At 33.0% G+C, this 23,941-nt stretch overlaps 1 protein-coding gene across 5 annotated transcripts in view; it reads right to left on the bottom strand.

Moving 5' to 3' along the window:
* Macrod2 (mono-ADP ribosylhydrolase 2) overlaps positions 1-23,941 on the bottom strand; it is a 1,954,610-nt gene that overhangs the window by 766,857 nt on the left and 1,163,812 nt on the right. For all 5 annotated transcript variants that reach the window (XM_048811891.1, XM_048811888.1, XM_048811890.1 and 2 more), the window contains one exon: positions 19,045-19,166. In XM_048811891.1, the coding sequence (XP_048667848.1) occupies positions 19,045-19,166 (122 nt within the window). The remainder of the gene's footprint in view (positions 1-19,044; positions 19,167-23,941) is intronic.

Raw genomic sequence — 23,941 nt, 5'->3', positions numbered from 1 at the left:
AAAAAAAAAAAAAAAAAAAAAGAAAGAAAGAAAGAGAAAAAAAGGATCAATGCAACAAAACCTGATTCTTTGAAAAAATAAATGAGATTGATAAACACCCAGTCAGACAACCAAAAGGGAGAGAAGAAACAAATCAACAAAATTGACATGAAAAAGGAGATATCATCAGAGACATTTCTGAAATCCAGAGGATCATTAGTGACTCTGAAAACTTATATTCAAATAAATTGGAAAATTGTAAAGATATTGACAAATTTCCAGACATATGTATGACCTATTCAAATTGAACTAGAAATACATAGAAAATGTAAATAGACTAATGTCAAGCAATGAGATTGAAGCAGTAACTAAAAAGCTTCCAACCAAGAAAAGCTCAGGAACAGATGAATTCTCAGCAGAGTTCTATCAAGCATTTAAAAAAGAACTAATGCCAATCCTTCTCAAATTATTCCATGAAGTAGAAAGTAGGGGAACACTTCCAAATTCATTCTATAAAGCCAGTATCACCCTGATACTGAAACCAGATAAAGACAAAACATCTATGTCCTTGATGAACATAGATGCCAAAATTCTTAGTAAAAATTAGCAAACCTCATTAAAAAAAACATTAAGAAAATTGTATATCATGATCAAATTGGTTTCATCACAGTGATGTAGTATTGGTTCAATATACATAAATCAATAAATGAAATTAAACACAGATAAAATCAAGGATGAAAATCACATGATCATCTCAGTAGACACAGAAAAAGCTTTCAACACAATCCAGCAACCATTCGTGTAAAAACACTGTAGAAATAAGGTATACAAGAAACTTACCTAAATATCATAAGCTATATATGACAAATCCAAGGCCAGCATCATACTAAACGGAGAATACTTGAGAACATTTCCTCTAACATCAGAAATAAGACAAGAAATAAGACAAGAGGGAGAAGGGGAATTGCACGGAAGATGGAAAGAGACCCTCATCGTTATACAAAATCCATGTATGATTATGTGAGGGGGAAGGAAAAAAAAAGAGAGAGAGAAATGTGTCACGGTAGATTGGGTAGAGAGAGGTGATGGGAGGGGAGGGGAGGGAAGGGGAGGAGGGATAGGAAGGGCAGCAGAATACAACAGACACTAGTATTGCTGTATGTATATACGGGGCCATATAACCAATGTGATCCTGCAACCTGTACGCGTGGAAAAATGAGAATTCATACCCCATTTGAATCAAATGTATGACATGTCAAGATCATTGTATTGTCATGAGCAACTAATAAAATAAAGAACTTTCAGGCATCCCCCGCCACACAAAAAGAACATCTATTATCACCATTCTTATTAAATACAGTTCTTGAAAGTTTACCCAGAGCAATCAGGCAAGTGAAGGAAATCAAATGGTTACAAATAGGAAAGAAGAAATCAAACTATCTGTTTGCTAATGACATGGTCCTATACTTAGAACACCCCCCCCCAAAAAAAAAGGCCAAAGGACTTAGAAAGCTGATAAACTAACTCAGTAACATTGTAGAATACAAGATCAATATATGAAAATCAATAGCTTTCCTATATCCCAGTAGTGATTTTGCTGAGAAAAAAAATCAAGAAAATTTCTTCATTCACAATCACCTCAAAAATAAAAATAAAATATTTAGAAATAAATCTAACCAAGAAAGTGAAATACCTCTACAATAAAAACTACACAACATTGAAGAAAAAAGTAAAGAGGACCTCAGAATATGGAAAGATCTCCATGTTCATGAATATAAAGAATTAATATTGCCAAAATGGCCATATTACAAATTGAATCTACAGATTCAATGAAATCTCCATCAAATTTTAAATTCTTTATAGAACTAGAAAAATAAAAATCTCAGAGTAGTCAAAACAATTCTGATAAATAAGAACAAATAAAAACAAATCTGGAGACATCACAATACCTGACCTCAAATTCTACTACAGAGGGCTAAAGATGTAGCCCAGCGGTAGAGTGCTCATTTAGCATGTTAGCCTGAATTTTAATTCTCAGTACTATAAAAGAAATTTAATATAATACAAAGCTATATTAACAAAATCTGCATAGTACTAGCACAAAAACAGACATGAATAAGAGTGGATAAGAATAGAAGATACCAAGAGAGATTCATATAGACATAATCATACAATCCTTGAGAAAGCTAACAAAAATATTTTGGAGAAAAGATAGCCATTTTAAAAAATGGTACTGGGAAAACTGGATATCCATATGTAGAAGAATGAAACTATCTCTCACCCTTACCAAAAATCAATTCAAGGAGGATCCAAGACCTAGTATTAGGGCAGAAACACGGAAACTGCTTGAAGAAACCATAGGATCAATACTCCAAATTGGCAAAGGCACAAACTTCCTAAATAAGACTCCTAGCACTCAAAAAATAAACTCAACGAATAGGTGGGACATCATCAAATAAAAAACAAATAAAAGTACAGTAAATGAAACAAGAGCCTGAAGAAACAGCCTAAAGAATGGGAGAAAATCTTTGCCAGCTACCATTCTGACAGAGTATTAGGGGCCAGATTGCATAAAGAACTAAAAAAAATTTAATACCAACAAAGCCAATAAACCAATCAATAAATGGGCAAAGTTCTAAATAGATACATCTTATAAGAAGAAATACAAATATATGAAAAAATTTCAAGATCCTTAATAATCAGGGAGATGAAATTAAAACTACACTAAGATTTCATCTCACACTATTTAGAATTATAACCATCAAGAATGTAAATAATAATTTCTGGCAAGAAAAAGTACACTTCTACATTGTTGGTGGTGGAACTGAAAATTAGTAAAACCAATTTAGAAACAGTATGGAGATTCCTCAAAAGACTAGGAATGGCACCACCAAGTGACTCAGGTATCCCACTTCTTGGAATTTATCCACAAGATCTAAAAAACAGCATACTATATTAATACATGCATATTAATATTTATACCAGTCTCAATAGTCAAGTTTTGAAACCAAACTAGGTGCCTATCAACAGATGAATGAATAAAGAAAATGTGGTACATCCATATGATGGAATTTTACTCAACCATAAAATAAAATGACTCAGATTCTGTCAACAGCCAAGTGTTGGCTCTTGTAAGTAGAAACTAGAGAGAGGAAGAAGGAAGAAGGAAAAAAAGAAGAGGAGAAGAGGAGGAGTGGGGGGGGGGAGAATAATAAAACAGGGGGTTGGATCTACTGAAAGTAGACAGGAGACCAATAGAATATAGAAAGGAAATCGAGAGGGTAGGAGGAAGGAAGGACATGGGGAATGAAAAATATCTATGGTGTCCATATATGAATTTACCACAATTAAATATAAATGTGAATAATTAGTATAACTCACTAATTATAATATCAACAATAATAGAACAAAGGTATGTAGAGTAGAGTAAGTAGATCTGGGGAGGGAGGATGGAAGAGAAAGAGAAGGCAACGAGGGATTGAGATTGATTATGATATGTTCATGTACAAATATAACAAAATAAATTCCACTATTATGTATAATTACAATGCCACCAATAATAAAGTGTTCAAATTGGTTTTTTTTAGTATATTCAGAGGTAATCGTCATCACTATCCATTTTCACAAAATTTTCATCACCCAAAAGAGATGCCCATTGGCTGTCATCTCCCATTTCTCTCCCATCTTCTACACTCAAGTCTCTGGCAACAACTAATCTATTTTCTGTTTGTATGAATCACCTATTCTGGATACTTTATATACATACAACCAGAACGCATAGTCTTTATGACTGGCTTATTTCACTTAGTAGAACATTTTACCTTCCATTTATGCTATAGCATGTATAAGTTCTTCTTTTTATAATTGCTTAATTATTTCTGATTGTGTGATGGACCATACTTTGTAAATCCATTGATCAGTTCATGGACATCTGGGTTGTTTCTATTTTGAGGCTTTTATGAATAATACTGCTATGAACATTTGTGTACAAATTTTATTTCTGTACATACGTTTTTAATTTTCTTGGGTGTAGACCTAGAAACAGAATTGTCGGGTCATGAAATCTAAACTTTTGAGAAACTGCCAAGCTGGTTTCCATTATAATCACACCATTTTACATACCCACTGCAATGTATAAAGCTTCCAAGTTTTCCCACATTCTCATCAACACTTATTATTTTTCTTCACTGATTTGGTTAAGAGAAGATATTGCTAGACCCATTTCAAAGATAAAGAGTGATGGTCCCACATAGCAATTAAATAGAAAAGCCAGTACTTAGATTCTGGTTTTTAAATTCTTTGGTCAGCTTTCTTTCTCTGATACTATAAAGCAATTATGAAACCCTATCAACAACATCAATATATTATGAAGGCATAGAATACCTCCCTAAAACACTCAGATGCAATAATACAGGGAAGGGAAGGGGTGTGGGTTTACCACATGCATTCACACCCACATGGGTGCACCCTATTCATTATGTTACTTGTTTACTGATGTACTCAACATAATACCAATGTATCAATGAGAATCTTCAAAAAAGGTGGGACATAAATAATAGTAATATCTCTGATACTAAGAGAAGACAATTTAGTAGCACTAAAGACATATGTTTCTATAGTAATTCAGACTGATTTATTATGTGATTCTAACTTGAGGTTCACTGAATCTCGATACCTTTATTCAGGTTATCACATCTAATTTATAGAAGAAAAAGGGACAATATTGTCTGAAGGTGGCATATTCAGTTCTTCAAACTGCTTCCTTATTTGTTCCATAGGCCCTTAGGAAAATATGCATTTGAAATGTAGGCATCATTTGATTATTATTAAGCCAAATCTGTCAAAATTGGAAATGCTGTCACATAAGCTTGTATGAATAGAACAATAAAACCACCAGTGCCTGGCCTTAAATTAGTTCCTGACATTTTTTTTTATAATGGAAATAATATAAACACATTTTGAGCACTATACATCATGTCCCTCACTTGTTACAGGAAATGGAGTAAATATATTTTTCCATTTAAAGAAATAGAGAAGTATTGATGCAACATGTCAGAATCCTTACATTGAACTAAGATTTGTAATCTGGAAGAAATCAACAATTAACCCCATGAGAAGACAGCTGAGGCTAAATTTTGAGAAAGTGTTCCTCCTCCATTTAAATCAAAACAGCACAATGTGGAAAATAAATGAATGCATGGAATAACTATGGAATTATCCATTTCAGATGTTTATTCTTCATGTTTCATATTAATATGATCACGGTGAATGGATCTCGGAATTATTTGCATCGAGGCTGTCTGTGATGCTATATTTTGGAGATAATGCAACAGTTGTGAAACATTATAGAGAATTCCATTGCACTTGAATTTGAAATAATTCTCATAAGTAGTGACTTCCAGTATTTATGTGCAGGTAAAATAGTAGGTATTTTGAAATATTGGCAAATGTGTGCTTTATTTTGCATCTTTTGGTTTAGAAATTGCAGATGATAATGCATTTGTAGAGTATGCCTTTATTGTCACTTAAAAGAAAGATTTTTAGTTATACATTTTTTTTAAGTTTGTATTGGAGTTGAGTAAGATAAAATTCCTAGCACTAAAAGTAAAATAAAACCCTGAGAGCTTATTTGGACCTTTTAGCAGACAAAATCTGTTGGAACTATTTATTTAGGAATGTTATTCTCTTTGAGCAAACCATAATTTCTAGAACGATGCACACAGAGCAGGTAAGAAAGAAAGAAAATATCTACCTACTTAGACACACAAGCTACATAAACTAGCACTCCATGCCTCAAGATCTTCCAGACTCAAATGAGGCAGTTAAAAATCTTGCCTTGTTCCTGTTTTCCAAGTACAAAAACTATTACTTAAATATGAAATTACCTAACCCTGCTTTGGTGTTGCTGTTAAATGAGCAATAACAGGACCACCTTACCAGTGCTTAGTATACCCTTGTGTTAGCTTTTCATTGCTATGACAAAATACCTGAGAAAATTATTCATCAATGTAAACGAAAAGACAAAAACAACAAGTGACAAAGACAAATATTATAACTTCACTTTTTTATCAATGAGTACACAGCTTCTTTGCTTACTAGGTCATAGTTTTCAAAAGAAAGAGGAATATTTCCAATTTCTTGTAATATTCACAATGCTTCACATATGGAAAATGACAAAACTTTAATCTGCATTATTAGCATTTCTCCATCACTTTTGTAAATCATGATGATCAACAAAATAACAAATCAAGCCCTGATTTGTGGCATTTGTTGATTTTTGTGGTATTAATCATCCCATGGCAAGTTTCATACTACCTATATTATGTCATTGAACATAGAGTTTAGAGGAAAAGAACAGAAACCCATTATTGTATAGTATCCCAACATGCAGGAACAACAAAGAAAACCCCAAAAGCATACATAATAGTAAAATAATCAGGAACTGATGTGTGCTCAGTATATATTACCTTTGTGTTCAATATAATGTACTAAATTATGAGTGCATATAATTTAACCTTTAATAAAGGCTATATTTTAACAATCAACTCACAAAATTCCTAAAATTTTAATAATCGGCTCTCATAAATTAGCACAAGCTGGCCCCACTGCATATAATGCAGAATTTGATATAATGTATAATATGTATATATTGTTGTGTGTGAGTCTATAATTTATTCTTTAAAATGAGTGAGACGACCGAGAAAAAAAAATATAGAATTAAGGAAATACAAAAGCATGTATAGAAAAAGAGAGCTCTGAGAACAAACTCAGACTCTTTCCTAGAGTGATATTATCTGCACATGGGCCACAATGACTCAGCTATGAGCAGTAAACATAGACCCCTCAGCCTCATAACATTTACAGTTGGTTTCCTGAAAGAGGCAAAATATTTCACCTCCATTCTAATTTTCCTAGAGCCATTAAATTTCTTAAAATATTGTCAAGAGAGAATACATAACAGCTGAATAAATTAGACAAATCACAGTTTAAGAATCCCAATTTTGTTGGTGTCTGGTGTAATGGACACTGTGATGCACTGACCAGGCTCCCTGAAGGATGGAAGGGTACACTGCCTCAGCTGCAGGTAATGTGGCCAAGAACCATCCCTCAGCTCTCAGTCTTCTCTAGAAATTACCCCTGGCAGAAACAAGCTATTTACCTAAGTTCATTCCCCTTCCTAAGTGCAGCCTGCATTCAGTGACTGAATGAAACAAGAATATAAAGACCTGGACTCCTCACACAAACTTGGGACAAATTAGAAGATCCACCTCAGGTTCTGGATTCCGAGTAGGATCAGCAGATGCTCCAGGCAGACTACATTACCACCTGACTTCTCTCTCTCCTCAATTCTGTCCCTTGCAGATGTTAATAGCAAAGTTACTTCTTTATTAACCTCCTGCATTCTTAGCTCCATTTCAATGTTTCCTGAAGAATAAAATCTACAACTTTTGACAAGGCAACTGTGGAATTAGAAAACCTGTAAGCAAATACCTTCCATTTAAAAAGAAAATGTGTATTCTAAGAGTTTCTGATTTTTACATTCCTACTAATGTAAATCATTCTCACTTCTTGGTCTTAGATATCCAAAATATGAGCTAAATAAATGTTTTTATATAATATCTTAAAAGTTTTAAATTATCTTCCAATGAATTATAGAATTAATACCACTGTTTCTCAAATTCTCTAATAAAAATAGAAGAGGAGGTAACACTTCTCACTTTATTCTGTGCTACCAAAATAGACCAAAAAACACCACAATTAAAAAAAAAACACAAACTAACTAATGAATATGGGTACAGACATCCTCAAGTTACCAGCAAAATAAATCCAACAATGGATAAAAATAATTACATACTAGCACTAAGATGGATTTATCCCATGAATGCAAAGCTGGCATAACATTTGGAAAACAATTAGCATAACAAAAATGTCAATGAAAAAGAACACACTTTAGTCTCATTTTTTTTCATGACCTTGACAATTTGGAAGAGTACAAATGAACTGTTTTGATGAATGTCCCTTCTTGAATTTGCCTAATGCTTTCTAATGACCAGAGGTTCTGCATTTTTTGTATGTTTGCTTATTGTTGTTGTTGTTTGCAAGAATATCACAGGAATGATGTAGTCCTCTTTCTTAATCTATCATACCAAGAGGTTCATGATGTCTATATATGTGAATCTTGGTCACTTGGGTAAAATGTTGTCTGCTGGGTTTCTGCAACTATAAAGTTGTATCTTCCCCCTTTGTACTTAATATGTCTTGAGGGATACAATCTTGCTGATGGAAGAAAAAATATAGTTTGTCTTCTTATATGAAAGATTGACCTGATAAAGAAATGGCTCTAATTTAAGCTACAGAACGGGTCGTCTATTTCTTTCTCATGCTGCTAACCACATTTTCATTTGAGACCTTTCTCTCCAGAGTATCCAAACATCACAAAAAAATTTAAAGCATTTCATAGATTTAGCTATTCCCTTTTTACTGGAGCAATAGTCTCAAAAATCTAATTTTTGCATTAAAAACATAAGCCTGAGTAACTGTTTCTGAATTTTCATTGTTTTGGGGGACTTTATTTAGTAGTTAACTGCACTCAGTCCTCCAGAGAGCTTTCTGATTGATTCATCAGATTGCCCAGTAAAACATGATCTTCAGAAATAGCCAGTATGCTTTCTTTACAGGACTAAAACATAGTCATCTGTCTTTATGAAGGGTTGTGCTATTACCATTTCATAGAACTGCCATTTTCTGAATCTATACTTAGCTCATTATCTTAGCTTTTCAAAGATTTGGTAGTCAAAGAAATATACAATGATAATGAGAAGATTTTCCAGGAATGCAATAGCAATAAAAATCGTAGAATATAGAAATTTTGTGGAATTATCTAGTCATAAAAATGATAACTACTACCAGTAGAATGTTAACCCCACAAGGGCAGATATATCCCAGGTACTTTTTAATAGTGACTGGAACCTAGCAGTTTTCTAGATATACATGTTATATAAATTATCATTAATAAATGTTAATTTATTGTCCATTGCACAATTTATAAATATTACTTCATTTAGCTTCATGAAAATCCTAGGAAGCACATATTATTATCACTTATCATTCTCTTTTTATACTTAAACATATAAATTTATTTTGTTCTAGAAAAAAATCAACCATGAAAAAATAGAATATAGTATAATGTGCATCCATACAATCACTGTATTACTCAGCTTAGGATGCCATAACATAAAGACATAGACCAGCTGACTTCAACAACAGGAATTCATTATTTCTTAAAATTCTGAAAGTTGGGAGATTTGTGATCAAGGTTCTGGGATATATGGTTCCCTTTTGAGAACTCTCTTCCTGACTTTCAGTTTGTATATTTTTTAGCTATATCCTCACAGGGCACAGATGCAATGAAAAGAAACAAGTTATCTGATATTTCTTCATAGAAAAAAAACTCCACATGAGGGCCTCACCCAAATCAACTCATCTAAACTTCCAAATGCAATTATGAGGTCTAAGTACCATCTCTAAATACCACCACATTGGTGGATAGGGTGCAAATATATGTATATTTGAGGGGACAAAATTAAGTTCACAGCAACTGCCCATCACTTAGTTATAATAATTTACTAATATTTGCCACCCCATTACACAAAAAGTGCAATGTGTCTGTGGTATTATTTGAAAATTTTAAATTCTTCCTTAGAAGAAAAGAAAAATGGAATGTATGTATGTATGTATGTATCTATATATATAGATATATATTATATATATAACTAAAACTCATTGAGCTGCTAGCCACGTACACTTATCCCTGTGTCTTTCCAATACAGCAAATATATGTTGCTGCCCCAGGTACTATCTGCCATGCTCCCTTGCTCAAACTGTAACTCAGGTCCTCATAACCACATGGTTGCCTAGAAAACTAAAATTATAGACAGAGATACACAGGGCATGTGACCACAATGTCACCAACTCATTGTTTGGTTGATTGTTTGATTCTTCCATTCATTGGTTTTATTCTTCCATTCATTGGTTGACTAGCCTAAATGCATTAAACTGACTCTCTTTTTCCCCAGTTTCATTCCCCTTAATTCAATAAACTATGTGAGTCATGACTCTTAATTTGGTCTATAAACTTTTATATCATGTATCCTGTGGGATCACTTACTTGATAAGATTGTTGAAGAAAGGAAAGTTTCAAAACACTGTCTCAGGTGAGTATTAAATAGAGCACTAAGTAAATTATCTCTATACTCTCACTAAAGTACTCAGTTCATATGGGCTAAAATGAAGTAAATCCATAATTATAAATACAATACTATCCCACTTCCATGACACACCAAGAAAATATTTCACCCTTCATACACTTTAAAAGTGTGTATATTTGTGTATACATCTTACAAAGATTGCTAAATTGTGGCTTGAAACCAATCTGTGACATGTTTTTCATTAGAAAATAAAATCCTCTTTGCAACTCTATCGAATTGTTCATAAACAAGTCAAGAGAGCTTTTTGGCCACTGACAGATTTATTTTTATTTTAAAAATTTTATTGGTTTTATTTGTTTTTGCTCCTTTGGTCTCCCAGTTCAACAGCTTACAAATGGCTTAGATTCTATATTGAAATTGCTTTCCCAAAGAAATAAATCTGAACATTTGCAAGAAAAAATGTACAATTTAAAGCTATTGCCTTTGCTCTAAACTATTAACCCTCTAGATATATGCCAAAATTGCTCAGTTGTTCAAACCTAATGGCAGGCTGGGGACTCTGTGGTCCATGTTTTGAATTGACTATTTCCTCATGATACAGTGATCTAATAACTGTTGCTCAGGTCAGGAGAAAATAAAGCACTCAATATGAGAGCTTGCATAGCAAATCTGTTTACTGCATCTATACAAATTTTAATGTAATATACTTTCTTTTACAGTGTTTTGGGCCAGTATTTCCTCTGGAAGACTCTGTTGTAGAAACCAGTGATGATTTTCCTAGGAAATGTTCCCTATCCTGATAAAAGAACTGAAAATAGTCATGTTGACAAATCCAACCAAATTGAGATGCTTTATATTTTCATGTTAAACATAGTTTTTCTTGTCTTTGCTAGTATCCCCCCACCCCCCTGCTGCCAATCTTCTGCAAGTGCTTCGTGTTTCTATCTTCTGAATAAAAATACACAAAAATCATTAGCTTCCAGGGGAAAGCCAAATTAAGATAACATGTCAAATTTAAAAAATCAATCTAGTGCTACAGTGTACTATGAAAGAGATATTAAAAGGAAAGTGATTGTAGTAAAATTCTGTTTTCCACATGTCAAGATTCAGGTATGGCTACAATAGCACATGTAACATGCAATCAGGTATTTGCTTTTCTACATTGATTCACCAAGAAAAGAACACCTATAAATGCAGATTCCAATAGATGGGGTGCATTTGTGACTCAGTCACCACAGGTGGCCCAGCCACCAATGACATATTTCTTCCTGGGAAGGTTCTAAGTGAACTAAGTATAAGCTTCCCTTAATTTTCTTGGTAGTTCAATATATACTAAGGGAGAAAAAAGCCTTTGTTTGGATGTATCCTGTAGTTTAAGAATGGATTTTTACTTATGTGTCTACCAGCAAAACAGTAAAACGCTGTGTGGGATGAGGGACAGCTTTCAATGTGCTTGGCTAGCCCACATATTGCAGCATTCCTATCCCTGCCCACAACATTCTAGTGACACCCCCCTGTTGCCATTTCCCAAAACCACCCTCACAGACTGCTCCCTAGAGAGCAGTAGTACTACTTCCCCAGCCCCTCCCAAGAATCACCAGTTGAGAAAACACATAACTAGACAGGACTAAGGAAAAGCGCAGTGGCTAAAACCCCTGGATTTAGATTGTCTCAGTTTAAACCCATCTCCACTTTTTGCTTGATAGAAGACTTTGAGTAATTTCTTTATCATCCTCTGGCTCTTATTCCTTGTCTGTACAGTAGAAGAAACCACCCTTTCTAACTCGAGATTATTTTGAGGATTAAATGAGTAAAGCATAGTTGCTGGCACAAAGGGAGAGTTCAGAAGTTTTAACTAGCCTTATTATTCTATTTCATGGTTAAATGATCTCCTCCAACTTAAATCATCCTTCTGGTATGTCTATCAGAAGATATGAATTGTACAGTATCTGAAAATACAGGTTTGGGTGGATAACTATCTGTTTCTCAGATATAATGTGTTCATTTGCCATTATTTCATGCTTTCCCTCTTCTTTCTTAATGATGCCTGTATTGGTTACTTGTTGTTTCAAGTAATAATAACCTGATGAGAGTATTATTGCAAATGGATTCTCTACCCCTATGCCCAGTTAAGAAATCTTAGGAAGAGTGTGCACAGGAAAGAAAAGGGAGGGGGAAAAAGGTCTTGATTTAGTCTTCCCTTCCCACTTTGGCTAAGTTAAAGAAATAGAGGCAGCTAGCTAGATCATTTGAATAACAAATAGGATGATATATAGGAATGTACTGTGGTAAGCTGTAAAGTGAAGTCCGAATGTGAAAATGCTTTTGTTCTTGTTATTTATTCATAGTATCATTAGTCACAGAGTCCTTATAAACTTAACTAAGAAAGACACTGAGACATGGTATCATCCTTTATAAATCAGACAGTGGAGAGCCAGGACTAGATGTTGCCTAAATAGAAAGTAGAAAAGATCAAACCCATGGCTCTACAAAAAAGGGTTCTTTGAGATAAAGGACTAGCTGAGAAATGGTGACGTCAAGTTAGGCAGATGAACAGAGGTACCAAATTAAAGGGTCAGCTTTTTAAGGTTGCAAAAGTCTTCCTGAATAGAGAACTGCATTGATTGATGCAGCCTGTAATGGAAACTTGGATAATGAAATAAAACCAACATTTAAGTATTTCAGGCTGAGAACTCATTGCCATGGCAACCTTCTCAGAAGAGAACTTGTATAAGAAAATAAGATTCACTTGACTACATCTTAAAATGAAAACCTACGCTGTAGTAAAACAAATGCAGAATTCCAAAATCTCCACTGTCACAATGCCTAGAGGTAGCAATGAAGTTGTAGGTCTATTGTCTTCTGCATTATAAGCTATTCCTTCTCAAAATCTATGACTCGTGGCGAGAATATCACCTAGCTCTGAGAGATTTCTATTGACACTGGATTGTTTCAACCAGTAAAAATTTACAGTATTTTCCCATTCATAAGTCATCTTGCATGATAATCATGGAAATTATAGTAATGTACATGATTTCAACATACAAATTTTAGCCTGCCCATAATCACATAAAACCTCTAAATTCATCAATGGGAAAATAATTTTTAACCAAAGTAAAATCTGACTTATGTTCAGATTATGATCATTTATTTAACAAAACATCTATTTTATTATTATATGTTGTCAAAAAATGTCAAACATGGTATATTTGGTATATTTTATCAATACAGGAGTTTTCTTAAATGTCTAATATCATTGACAAATATGAGTTTACACCTTCTAACTGATACTGAAAGAAGAAACTACTGAGATCCTTTTGAAATGTCACAGATCAGGCTCCTAGAAATGAACCTCATGTTAAAATTTACCATAAAGGAATTTAAGACCAGATTGTAAAGAAAAGAAATAGAGTGGAGGAATAACTTATAAAAATTCACATAGACTATTATCTATGCTTAAACAGAATAAAGAGAGGATGATGTATAAGATAGTATCTGTCATTCTCTACTTCAGAGATATAGTATTGGATAGAATATTGCTGATTTTCATCAACTACCCCCTGCTCCTTAGGAATTTTTCTTTCTTGTTTTTCCTACTATACTTTCCCCTGAGGTTTCACCAAGATTTTCATCAACATACTGGGAAAACTGCCATAATCAAAATGGCTTCACTAAAAAAAAATGAATAAATAAGCTGGATGGTAAGGGGTATTATATACAATTTCCTAATAGTAACTCAGCTGGAAACATAATGTTACACAAAGACTACAGCAGACTTATACAAAAAAATACTTCTGCGTGAACCTCTGCCTAGCAACTCTGTTCAACCTTCGACTGGCTCTAGCCTTGTTATTAATCTTCATGGTCAAGGATAATTGATTCAAAATACTTTATGTAATCCTTCTGAATTTGCTCTTAAAAACTTCGACTTTTTCAAACCTCCTTGAATATGCTCATGGTTTACTATGGTACAGATATTTCCACTGCAATGCTAACCTACTTCCAAATACACTTCATTAATCTTTAGAGAATCTCTCTCTGACTGCTGTTTAGGTTGACAATACACCATTTTCAATTAGATGTTTTAGGTCTTAGGTATTACATAGTCACGGGGATATTGTATATTATCTGCAGTTTAGCTTTCTAAGGTCACACTGTTTTTCCAAAAATCAAAATATTGCAGATGCCTGCCTATTGCTTTCTCGGGTCACATATGTTAAAATACTGTGATTCTAAGACATCTTTTTTGTTACTGTTCTTTTCTTTTCTTTTTCATATATACCTCTCTCTCCCAAGGTTTTACAGAGAAAATCTAAACCCTTTTTGATTTTCCTTTAACACTTCTTTTCCTATTCCAGTGTCTAGTACATTTAACTTTTATTTAGCATCCTCATGGTGCCTGATATTTTACCAATATTGTAATCAACAGTCTCAACCAATATTGATTTTGTATTTACAAAAATTAATTTGCATATATTTGAATTTTGTCCAAAGGAAACTTAAAGTTGAAGAAAAGTAGCTGAATTATATTTATAGTTAAGTTTAAAAGAATAAGAAACCTACAAACTAGGTATAGAAAGCATGAAAAATTGGACAGGATTTTTTTAAAAACCCTTTATGGTAAGAATAGAAAGAGATTCATGGTTAAAATTCCCAGTTTAAATATTTCCTGAAATTAATAAGGTTGTACTAAAATAATAATTCATAAAAAAGAAATGCTAGTATAAAATGAGTCATTAGATTTATTAATTTCTTAAGTGCCTAAAGCAAACGTATGGGTGTATATATTGAAAATGACACTCACAAAGAGGGTCTCTATTTAATCTCTATTCAGAGATTGAAAGGTAGGCAAAATTTCTCCCCTAAATTAAAAGAATAGTATTTTTTCATAGTCAAACATTTTATCCACAGCATATCCAACATCCAAATCACTACCTTATTTCTACATGATTATGTGCGCATATAACATTTCTTCTCTTTGTTTAAAAATAAAACCCTTTTGGAAAATCTGGGAGGTAAGTGTTATTTATTTATACCACACTCCTTATTCTGTTTCTCTCCATTCCCTTCCAATTCTCCTCCTCCTCCCCCAGTCCCAGGTGCTCAGTACTTTCATCATCCTCTAAATTATCCTGCCAAAGTAAAAAGTAATTTGATAAATTCCTTCATATTAAGGTATTAGGAAATTAATTATCTACTGATCTCATGAGTATTTGCATTTTAAAGGAAAACTGCAGAGAAAGAACAAAGCCTGACCATCATAAATTACTCATTAATTATGAAATTTCAGGCAACTGTGGGAAGATATTTAAAAGTGATACAAGAACTACAGAATAGTCTCAAATCATACAGGGGACATGATGGGTTTGTTTGAAGACAACCATTATGTCCTGCATGTTTTAGAAGACATCTAATAATGTCCTGATACACAGTGGTCTCATTAGTATTTATTAAATAAATAAAAATCAGATTATTAATTTACCTCTAGTAAAAATGTGAAAAATATTTTCCTTTGGTGAAATTAGAGTAAAAGCAGATACTTTAGATCTTTCTGCTGTGTTCCTAAAGCCTTTGGTTTAACTTCAGCAGAAAAATGGTGTCAATCAAATATTTAATTTATTCCTGAACATTTCTCTGGCCCCTTATATGTAGGCAGGACTACATGAATAGCTCTGGCCAATAAAATGGAAGCATAAATGATATAGGTCACTTCTACCCCAAGACAGAAAAAACATTGCAAATTTTATGTTCTTCGACTAAGGAGGTTATGAGTTGCAGATATTATACATATGAGATGAAACACTATTCATAAGTCTCTGACATTCTGAGGTTAGTTGTAGCTGCAGCGCATGCTAAGTGATTCGAAGCACTCAAGTAACATAACCTCATTATGAAATTTCCCATACTGCCTTATAACTGCTTCCCTATATATGAGCTATCCTGATTTAACTATTTGCTCAGTATTCATTTTTATGGCTTTTCTGCCAAACAACATGTAGTGGAGAAACCATAATATGAAAGAACTTTTAAAAGTTAAAAAATTAGAGTATAAATTTAAGACAGCTATAGTTGGTGATGCAAGAATATAATTTAAATCAATGCATATACTGAACAGTATAAAACCCATGTTGTGTGTTATTGTAAATGGAGAAGTGAGCTGGTAATATAAACAATTACATTTTTAAGGATTATGAATAAAATGATATTAAGAATGTAAATAATAGCTTAAATAAATATAATATGCTAAATCAAAAACTACTCTTTGTGATAATTTATTCTAGTTTATAAACATCAAGAAATAGCATGATAAGTATCAAGGATTCTGGTGTTCAGAATATATATGTAAGCAAGAATAATACCTATCTTCTAAATTGCCAATCATAAAGTATAAAAACAATGTCTACTAAAAGTTACATAGTCAAAAACTACAGTTGCTGGAGAATACATTTCTCCAGTTATCTTAAATTCATTTTCTCAGTTGATCCTCATAATAACCTCCTGAGTTTGACAGGTCTGAGATAACAGTAATTTGCTGATTTGTTATATCTAGCAACTGATGCTACAAAACTTTGACCTTATTTGTCTGTGGTCACACAGTGCTAACTGGTAGAATGAACACTAAAGCCCCTTTGGTAAAGGGTTTCTGAGAAACTTTTGACATTAATAAATAAACTCTAGTTTATTGTTGTGAGTCTGCCACTACAAGCCTGGACATGTGTCCAGTCATAATCACATTTCTAAAAACTTTCCTTTTCCCCCAAATAATCAGAATTTGAGGACATTAGCATTCTTTTTTTAATGATAGATCAAAACATAGCATAAAGACACTCTCATCTCCCCCTTCAAAAGAAGAAGAAAGGATGAAAAAACTTTTTTATGAAAAAGGGTCAAGATATTTGTTGGCAATTCCAGCCAACCACTCAAAAACATCGTCCTTATTTTAGCTGGACATTTCATTCCATATTTTACAGATATATTCTACTCCATTTTAATTACTAATACTAGAATAAACTCAGTTCAGGATCACCTGATAATTTTAGTTAAGTAACATGTTAAGTAATCTTAATTAACTAATTAATTACTTAACCAGTTAAGTAATCTTTCAAAATCTTCATCTAAAATATTAAGGTAGGCTGATTCCAATTCAGAATAACTAACTTATTGCATCAGCCCAACCTAGGACCCTTTGATAAATTAATTTAGTCCATAATACTTATTCCACTTCCAATGGTAGCAAGTAGCACAGTGACAGATATGATTGTTTTAACATTATTATAGTTAAGAATGTTTTTCCCCCATTTAAAGAGTGAGTACTGTTTTTATACTCTTTCTAGTGGGCTTTTTGCCTCTTTTTTTTTTCTTGGCTTTTAAAAGCGTATCATTAGAGAAGCCAGTGAATTCATTAAACAAATTCTCTTCAGGTCTCAAAATCCCTCCCTCCCAGGTTGGAAACTTCTATACATGTCCATTTTCCAAGCACTTCTGCCCCTTGCCTTTTAAAATCAATATGCCATATTGACAAATTTTTAATTATTCCCTGAATGTGCGCACCTGTTTCGATTTTCCTTACTTTCCTATGGAGAACAAAATTAGCCAACCGGCTTCCTAGTTTACTTTGCTCCATTCTCTTTGAACTTCAGCTTTCTCCTCTGAGACAGAATAGGTTCTTATATATTGATTCATTTGCAAACAGAAAATTAAAAAAATCAAAGGGTAAAATAAAATATTCAGCTCTGTAATTATGCAAAGATTAAAAGGGCTATAAAATTGGCTTATAAAAAGTTTTCTCATTTCAAGCAGATTCACCAATGTTGCACTGAAAAAGGCACTTTATAATTACAGTCATACACAAAAGTACAGCAATCATTCAGGGTTATTTCAATATGTATAACTCTTGATTTTTTTCCTTGCAAATAGTAAAATCATGATTTGTGTGCAATCCCAAGCAATGCTGATCAATTCAGCCTGCTACAAAGTCAAGTGTTTAACCCCACAATTTCAATAGGTTACGACATATGTTTGGGAAAAATCCCAAGGGATTCTGGCCAAATTAACTTATTATTGGTTATTTACAATCTAGTATTCTCATAGTTTCATTTTCCTGATGTAATTGAGATGTAATAAAGGTAGGACATGCTGTAAAAGAAAAGCAGGTGGATAAACACCTCCAAATCCATCTAGAAGAGAATTCCTTTCATCTTATCCCACTGTTAAGGGAATAGATTAGAGCCACATTTTCTGAATGTTCTGTCTAAAATGATAAAATTTAGAAGGGATGTGGGACACTCAGCTACAAAGTATTAGTTCATGATGACTAAAATGAATCTAAAAGATTCATAAACAACTTTCAGATAAAAATACAGAGTAAATTTCTGCAAATGAGTCATTTCTAAAGCAATGCAGTTATACACAAGCTTGTGTACTCAAACATGTAGGTAAAGATTAAACTCATCTTTAAACACGCATATGGACACTACCAATATGTAATAAATGTGTAGTACGATAATACTCAGCACTTTCTAATTTCCTTCTTTAAAACTGTTGGCCACTAGCATCCCTTGTACTTTATTCAAAAGAAAATAAATGGCAAAATAAAGAGAAGACAATAGACAAGATGACTCTAGGTGGGGAGTTCTATAGTTTCAAATTCTAAAACATCATAAATAATTTAGCAAAATTTTAGGGGATACCAACATGTAGAGTCATGATAACTAAAGAGAATATATAATTTAGCTGCAACCCTTAAATTTAATTTTCAGAATTTTGGAAATGGTTTCCTACCTCTTCTTAGACAAGATTGATTTCCAAAACATAAAGGCTGAAAAAAATAAGAAATGAGGAATATGAAAGTACTTACAACTGATCGGAGGTTATTTTCTTTCACCAGCTTCAGAGATGATTTATAGCAATTTGCAAGGTCTTCCTTGTGGGAACCATTAATATGACCTCTGGCTATTGGCCCTACGGTATGGATGACATCTGTAAATGCAAAAGGAAAGAGAAATAGGATAAGGAAGGCATTTTTTACTTTTCAAATAATTGGTGCTTTATTTATTTTAGGTATTTGTGTTGGAGCCTGGAGACAGACAAGCTAAGAAATATTGATGATGTAAATGCTTCTTTGGTAAAAGATTTTAGTACAACTTCCTTTAAACTAGGCAATTTCCCAGGAAAGTGATAATTGTGAAAAGGAATTTCCTACCAGTGAATTGTTCCATCATTATTGGTCAGATGCAAGTGAGACAGATTACAGTATAAGATGTACATAATTGGCACCCTGGCAAAAGACAAATCCTTGGTGGGAAATAAACTGAGAAATAATTGCCCACAAAATGAGCAACTGAATTGACATGGGAAGAAAGAGCCAGTGCTAGCCATAACTTTCCTTGTAAATAAGACAAGTTCAGGCATTGCACATAATAAAGAAAATCAATTTTCTTTAAAAAATGCCAAGAGAATTTATAGCATAATAATTGTTAAAAGAATAATTTCAAAACATTCTTTTCAGTTTTAAAGTGGAAACTATCAATCCTCACATATATGAGGTATGATAGGAATAACAGAGCATATACACTTGAATAGGCTGTTAGTCACTTATTTTTAATATATTAAAATTATCACAAAGGAATATATATTTTCAATCTCTATTTACACAATAAAAGACAAAATTTGACTTTTCTTTTACATGTAAAACCCAACTATTGTGCTATTCTTTTGATCTCTACACATGCATAAAGTTTTGGGAGGAAGTTGATGCTGGGATTGAAACCAGAACCTCACACATGCTAGGCATATACTCTACCACTCAATTCTCATATAAAATTTTAAATTTAGGAGTATAACAGAATAGGACCACCTTCATATTTAAAGTAAAAACAGATTAAAAGAAAAACATCCCAAATTTTAATTCAAATTTCTTAAAATACTTTTTAACTTTTGCTTCTTGGTCTTATATGCAAATTGGATAATTAGATCATTTCATTAATGTAAACCACAACTAATCAAGTTTGAAAAAATGGTAAGTTTCAATCTATAGTCTTTGAACATTATAGTGAAATTAAATAATTTGCTTTGATTTATTTGTACTACTTAATTTCACCAAAGGACAATAATAAGAGTACATTACAAAAAGAAGAATATGGCAGAGTTTAAATTCAAATGAAATCTAAATAGCAACATATAAATCACGAAAGGGAAAAAAAATATTGTTGGTTACCTGCTAAATGTTGAGACTATTATTTGATATGTGAGAAAAAACCAAAGAATTGGTTTAAATATATTTAAAATCCTACTGACAATATTAAAGATCATGTTGTGTGATCAATGAAGGTAGAGAAACTTTATTACTAATTTTGTGCAGATGTGATTTCACAGGTAAGCTTGGTTCATTGTAGTGAGAACTGGTACAATATAGAAATGGAAGATAAAGGGAAATTAGGTTGAATTTAACACAATATATTATACAGTGATATTTTTATCATAAAAGTAAGAGTTACATATATTCAAGCAATACTAGCTCTGTATCCTAAGTAATGGATTTTCATATGAATTATTATTTAGTTTCTGTCTTTCAAAGAACACTAGAACACATGAAGAAAGGAACTTGTGCTTAGATTCATTCATTACTCCTTGTGACTACTTGTTGTTTGTACCCAGGTATGATATTCCAGATCCCCTAATGCATACAAATGAGGAAAAAGACAGAGAGGAACAACATAGGATTCTATCAGGCAGAATTTCCTAAGTGAATGCAGTGAGACATGAGTTTAAAAGTCAATTATTTGGGGAATCATTGGTTGACTTGATTCAAACCAGTTACCACACTGTAGGCCTTCTCTCAGCATTTACTATATGCTAAAGAGTTGTGAATCCTCAGGAGGATTTAACTGTTGAAATTGTTTTGCAGAATCTATCATAAGACTGAGTTTCTACAAATTAACATTTGGGAAATGTTGTTCCAGGGCCATTTTAGCACCCTCAAACTCTCTGCTGAAGTTGAAGTCTATGTACTTTTATTTTCCTCCTTTGCCACTGCTTTTCTATATCAAATGCTTAATATATAAAGAAGCAAGAGGAGATGGCCATGGCCCGCCTATTTTGAGGATGAGAAGATCAAGAATAAGTGCCTCTTATCTGCAGTTATAAAAGATGTGTCCACTTGAGCTTAGTAAAGAGAAGGCTTAGAGGCATTAATGGGAAGGAGGGCAGTGGAGAGGAACTGGTAAGAGCAGAAACTAGTGACATAATAAAAACCCTTTCCTTTGCTTTCCCTTAGCTATCATTGTCTACATTCTTTAAATGGAATTTATGAAAAAATTATTCCCTGTGTCTCTTTAGTTCTCTCTTCCATTTAAAGGTCTAGGGACAAACAGCCAATAAATGAGCTTCCTCAACATCAAATATTGATCTCTATTTTTTATGCTCTATATTAAATGTAGAGTGTCCAAGATCAACTGTTATTATTGACCAATGTGATGACCTCTCAGATGCACAAAGCTGAAGGTGAATCAATATGAGGCTTGAAAGGAAATTTCTTTCATTATTTTAATTGTTCATAATGCTTATAAGTAACTGCTTTGCAGAGTTCCTCTTTTTCTGTTGTAAAATTTGGTCAAGAGCACTTCCTGCTTATTTCAGTTCTAGCTCTAAGTTATCAGTTGCCCAGATGAAGCCATTGTTTTACTGTTCCCTGATTTGGTTTCCTTGTATGTAAATCAATGCAATAGCTGAGATGATCCTATCTTCCCTTCTGTGTTGTGTGGCATCATTAACATTTAACCTTATAATGGAGACAGATGGAGTACAGAATGATATTTAGGCAATTTAAAAAGAACTTGGACAGGATTAAGTGGCTCAATAATTTTTTTTTTATTTTAAGGATTGCTTTTTAATATCAAAAATATCATATATTAGTTTTTCATAGTAATAGTTTCAAAATCCATTGCTTGAGTACATTAGAGACAAACAGCTATTATCATTTCAATGATGCTTTCTATTAAACTTTATTAAACAGAATAGCATCTTTATGGTGGTCAGACATAAGTGAGATATATGCATGCAAAATCTAGGGGCAACACTTTATCTTGCCTTGAATTTGAATATTTTGATCTAGATAAGAACAATGTGAATGGAAATTTTAAAGTCAATTCCTGGTTCATGAGAAGGTTCAAGAAATGGTAGCTATCAACATCCACAGAAGAAATAGAAGTAGATTCTAAGGGATCTTCAGCACATAGCACAGTTATCGTCTTTTCTCTGTTGTGGAAAAAACACTAGACTACAAGTACCAAGATATGAATATAATTCAGAAGTCTCAGAATTGTCCCTAATGGGACATACGACCTTGGGCAAGTCATTCTCTTCTTTGAGTGTCAGTTTTCAAAACCAAAGGAGCTAAATAAGAATAATATTCTTTGCATTTCCCCAAAACAATTCTTTCTGTATATGCCTATCAAGAATTGAACTATAGATTCTAAGCAGTCATATCCATTCTTGTCCAGATAAATGAGTATCAATCATGGTTCAAGTTTCTCAAACATGAAACATGTTTATAGAATGAAGTGCAAACTTTCACTATTCTCAGAGAGTGATTTAACCACATCTACTAAGGGCACAATTGTAGAATTCTTTTATCTGATATTTCTAAGAATGAATCCCATGGATAATACACTTGCTGATATACAAAAGGGTATTTATACAGGTCATTCATAATAACATTGTGTATAACAAAGACTGGAAACAATCTATGTGTCCAGTCTTTGGGGATTATTTAAATAATAGTTGATTTATAAAATATTATTCTCTGCAAAAAGGTCTTTTTGTGTAGATATAAGAAGATAATCAAGAAATGTTACAAAGTAATAATTTTTAAAATGCCAAAATGTATGTTAAACATGCTACCATTGGTATAAAAATATATCCACAGATATGAGACAGAATACATCTGTTAGCTAGTACACTCATAAAACATCTTTAAAAGGATAAATATACAAGCTAATAATAGTGGTTGTGTATATTGAAGTGACAGAAATGAAAAGGATAGGGGAAAATATAGGAAAGAAACTCTTCCCTGTGTACTTGTAAAAATTTCTAATGTTCAAGTTATGTGAATGTGTTATCCATTCAAAATTAAAGGATCAAAACAAAGAGTACATGGTTTATTAAACCATATTCCTAGATGCTATTTGCCATAATCCTACAATACAGGAAGATCTTTAATGCTCATTTCAAAGATAAGCTTACCTCACTGTTAGTTTGGCTCATGTGTGAGACAATGCAAGAAGGTTTAGAGGAGAAATGATTGGATTATGAAAACCTTAACAAAATCAGTGGATTAATCCCCTGATGGGATTAACATGGTAGTGGCTGAAAGTGGGTAGGGTGTGGCTGGAGGAGGTAGGTCACTGGGGACCTGCCTTTAGGATATACATTTTTGTATCTGGCAAATGGAATCTCTCTCTCTGCTTCTGTGACCATCATGTGAGTTGCTTCCCTCAGCCATATAATTCTGCCATGTTGTTTTGCCTTACCTCAAGCCCCAAGGAATGGAGCCAGTTCTCTGAGGATTGAGATCTCTGAAACCATGAGCCCCTAAATGAACTTTTCATCCTCTACAATTGTGCTGACCTTTTAGTCATAGTAGTGAAAAATCTGACTAAAACAATCACTATATAAACCCACTCAAAGAAAATAATAGATTTAATTCCAAGAAATTAAAAGAATGACTCCATCAGGTATATCTTCTTTTATTTTGC

This window comes from Marmota marmota, unplaced genomic scaffold, assembly GCF_001458135.2.
Source record: "Marmota marmota marmota unplaced genomic scaffold, marMar, whole genome shotgun sequence".
NCBI lineage: Eukaryota > Metazoa > Chordata > Mammalia > Rodentia > Sciuridae > Marmota > Marmota marmota.
The sequence above is the reverse complement of the archived record's forward strand: the minus strand, read 5'-3'. Positions and strand labels throughout refer to the sequence as shown.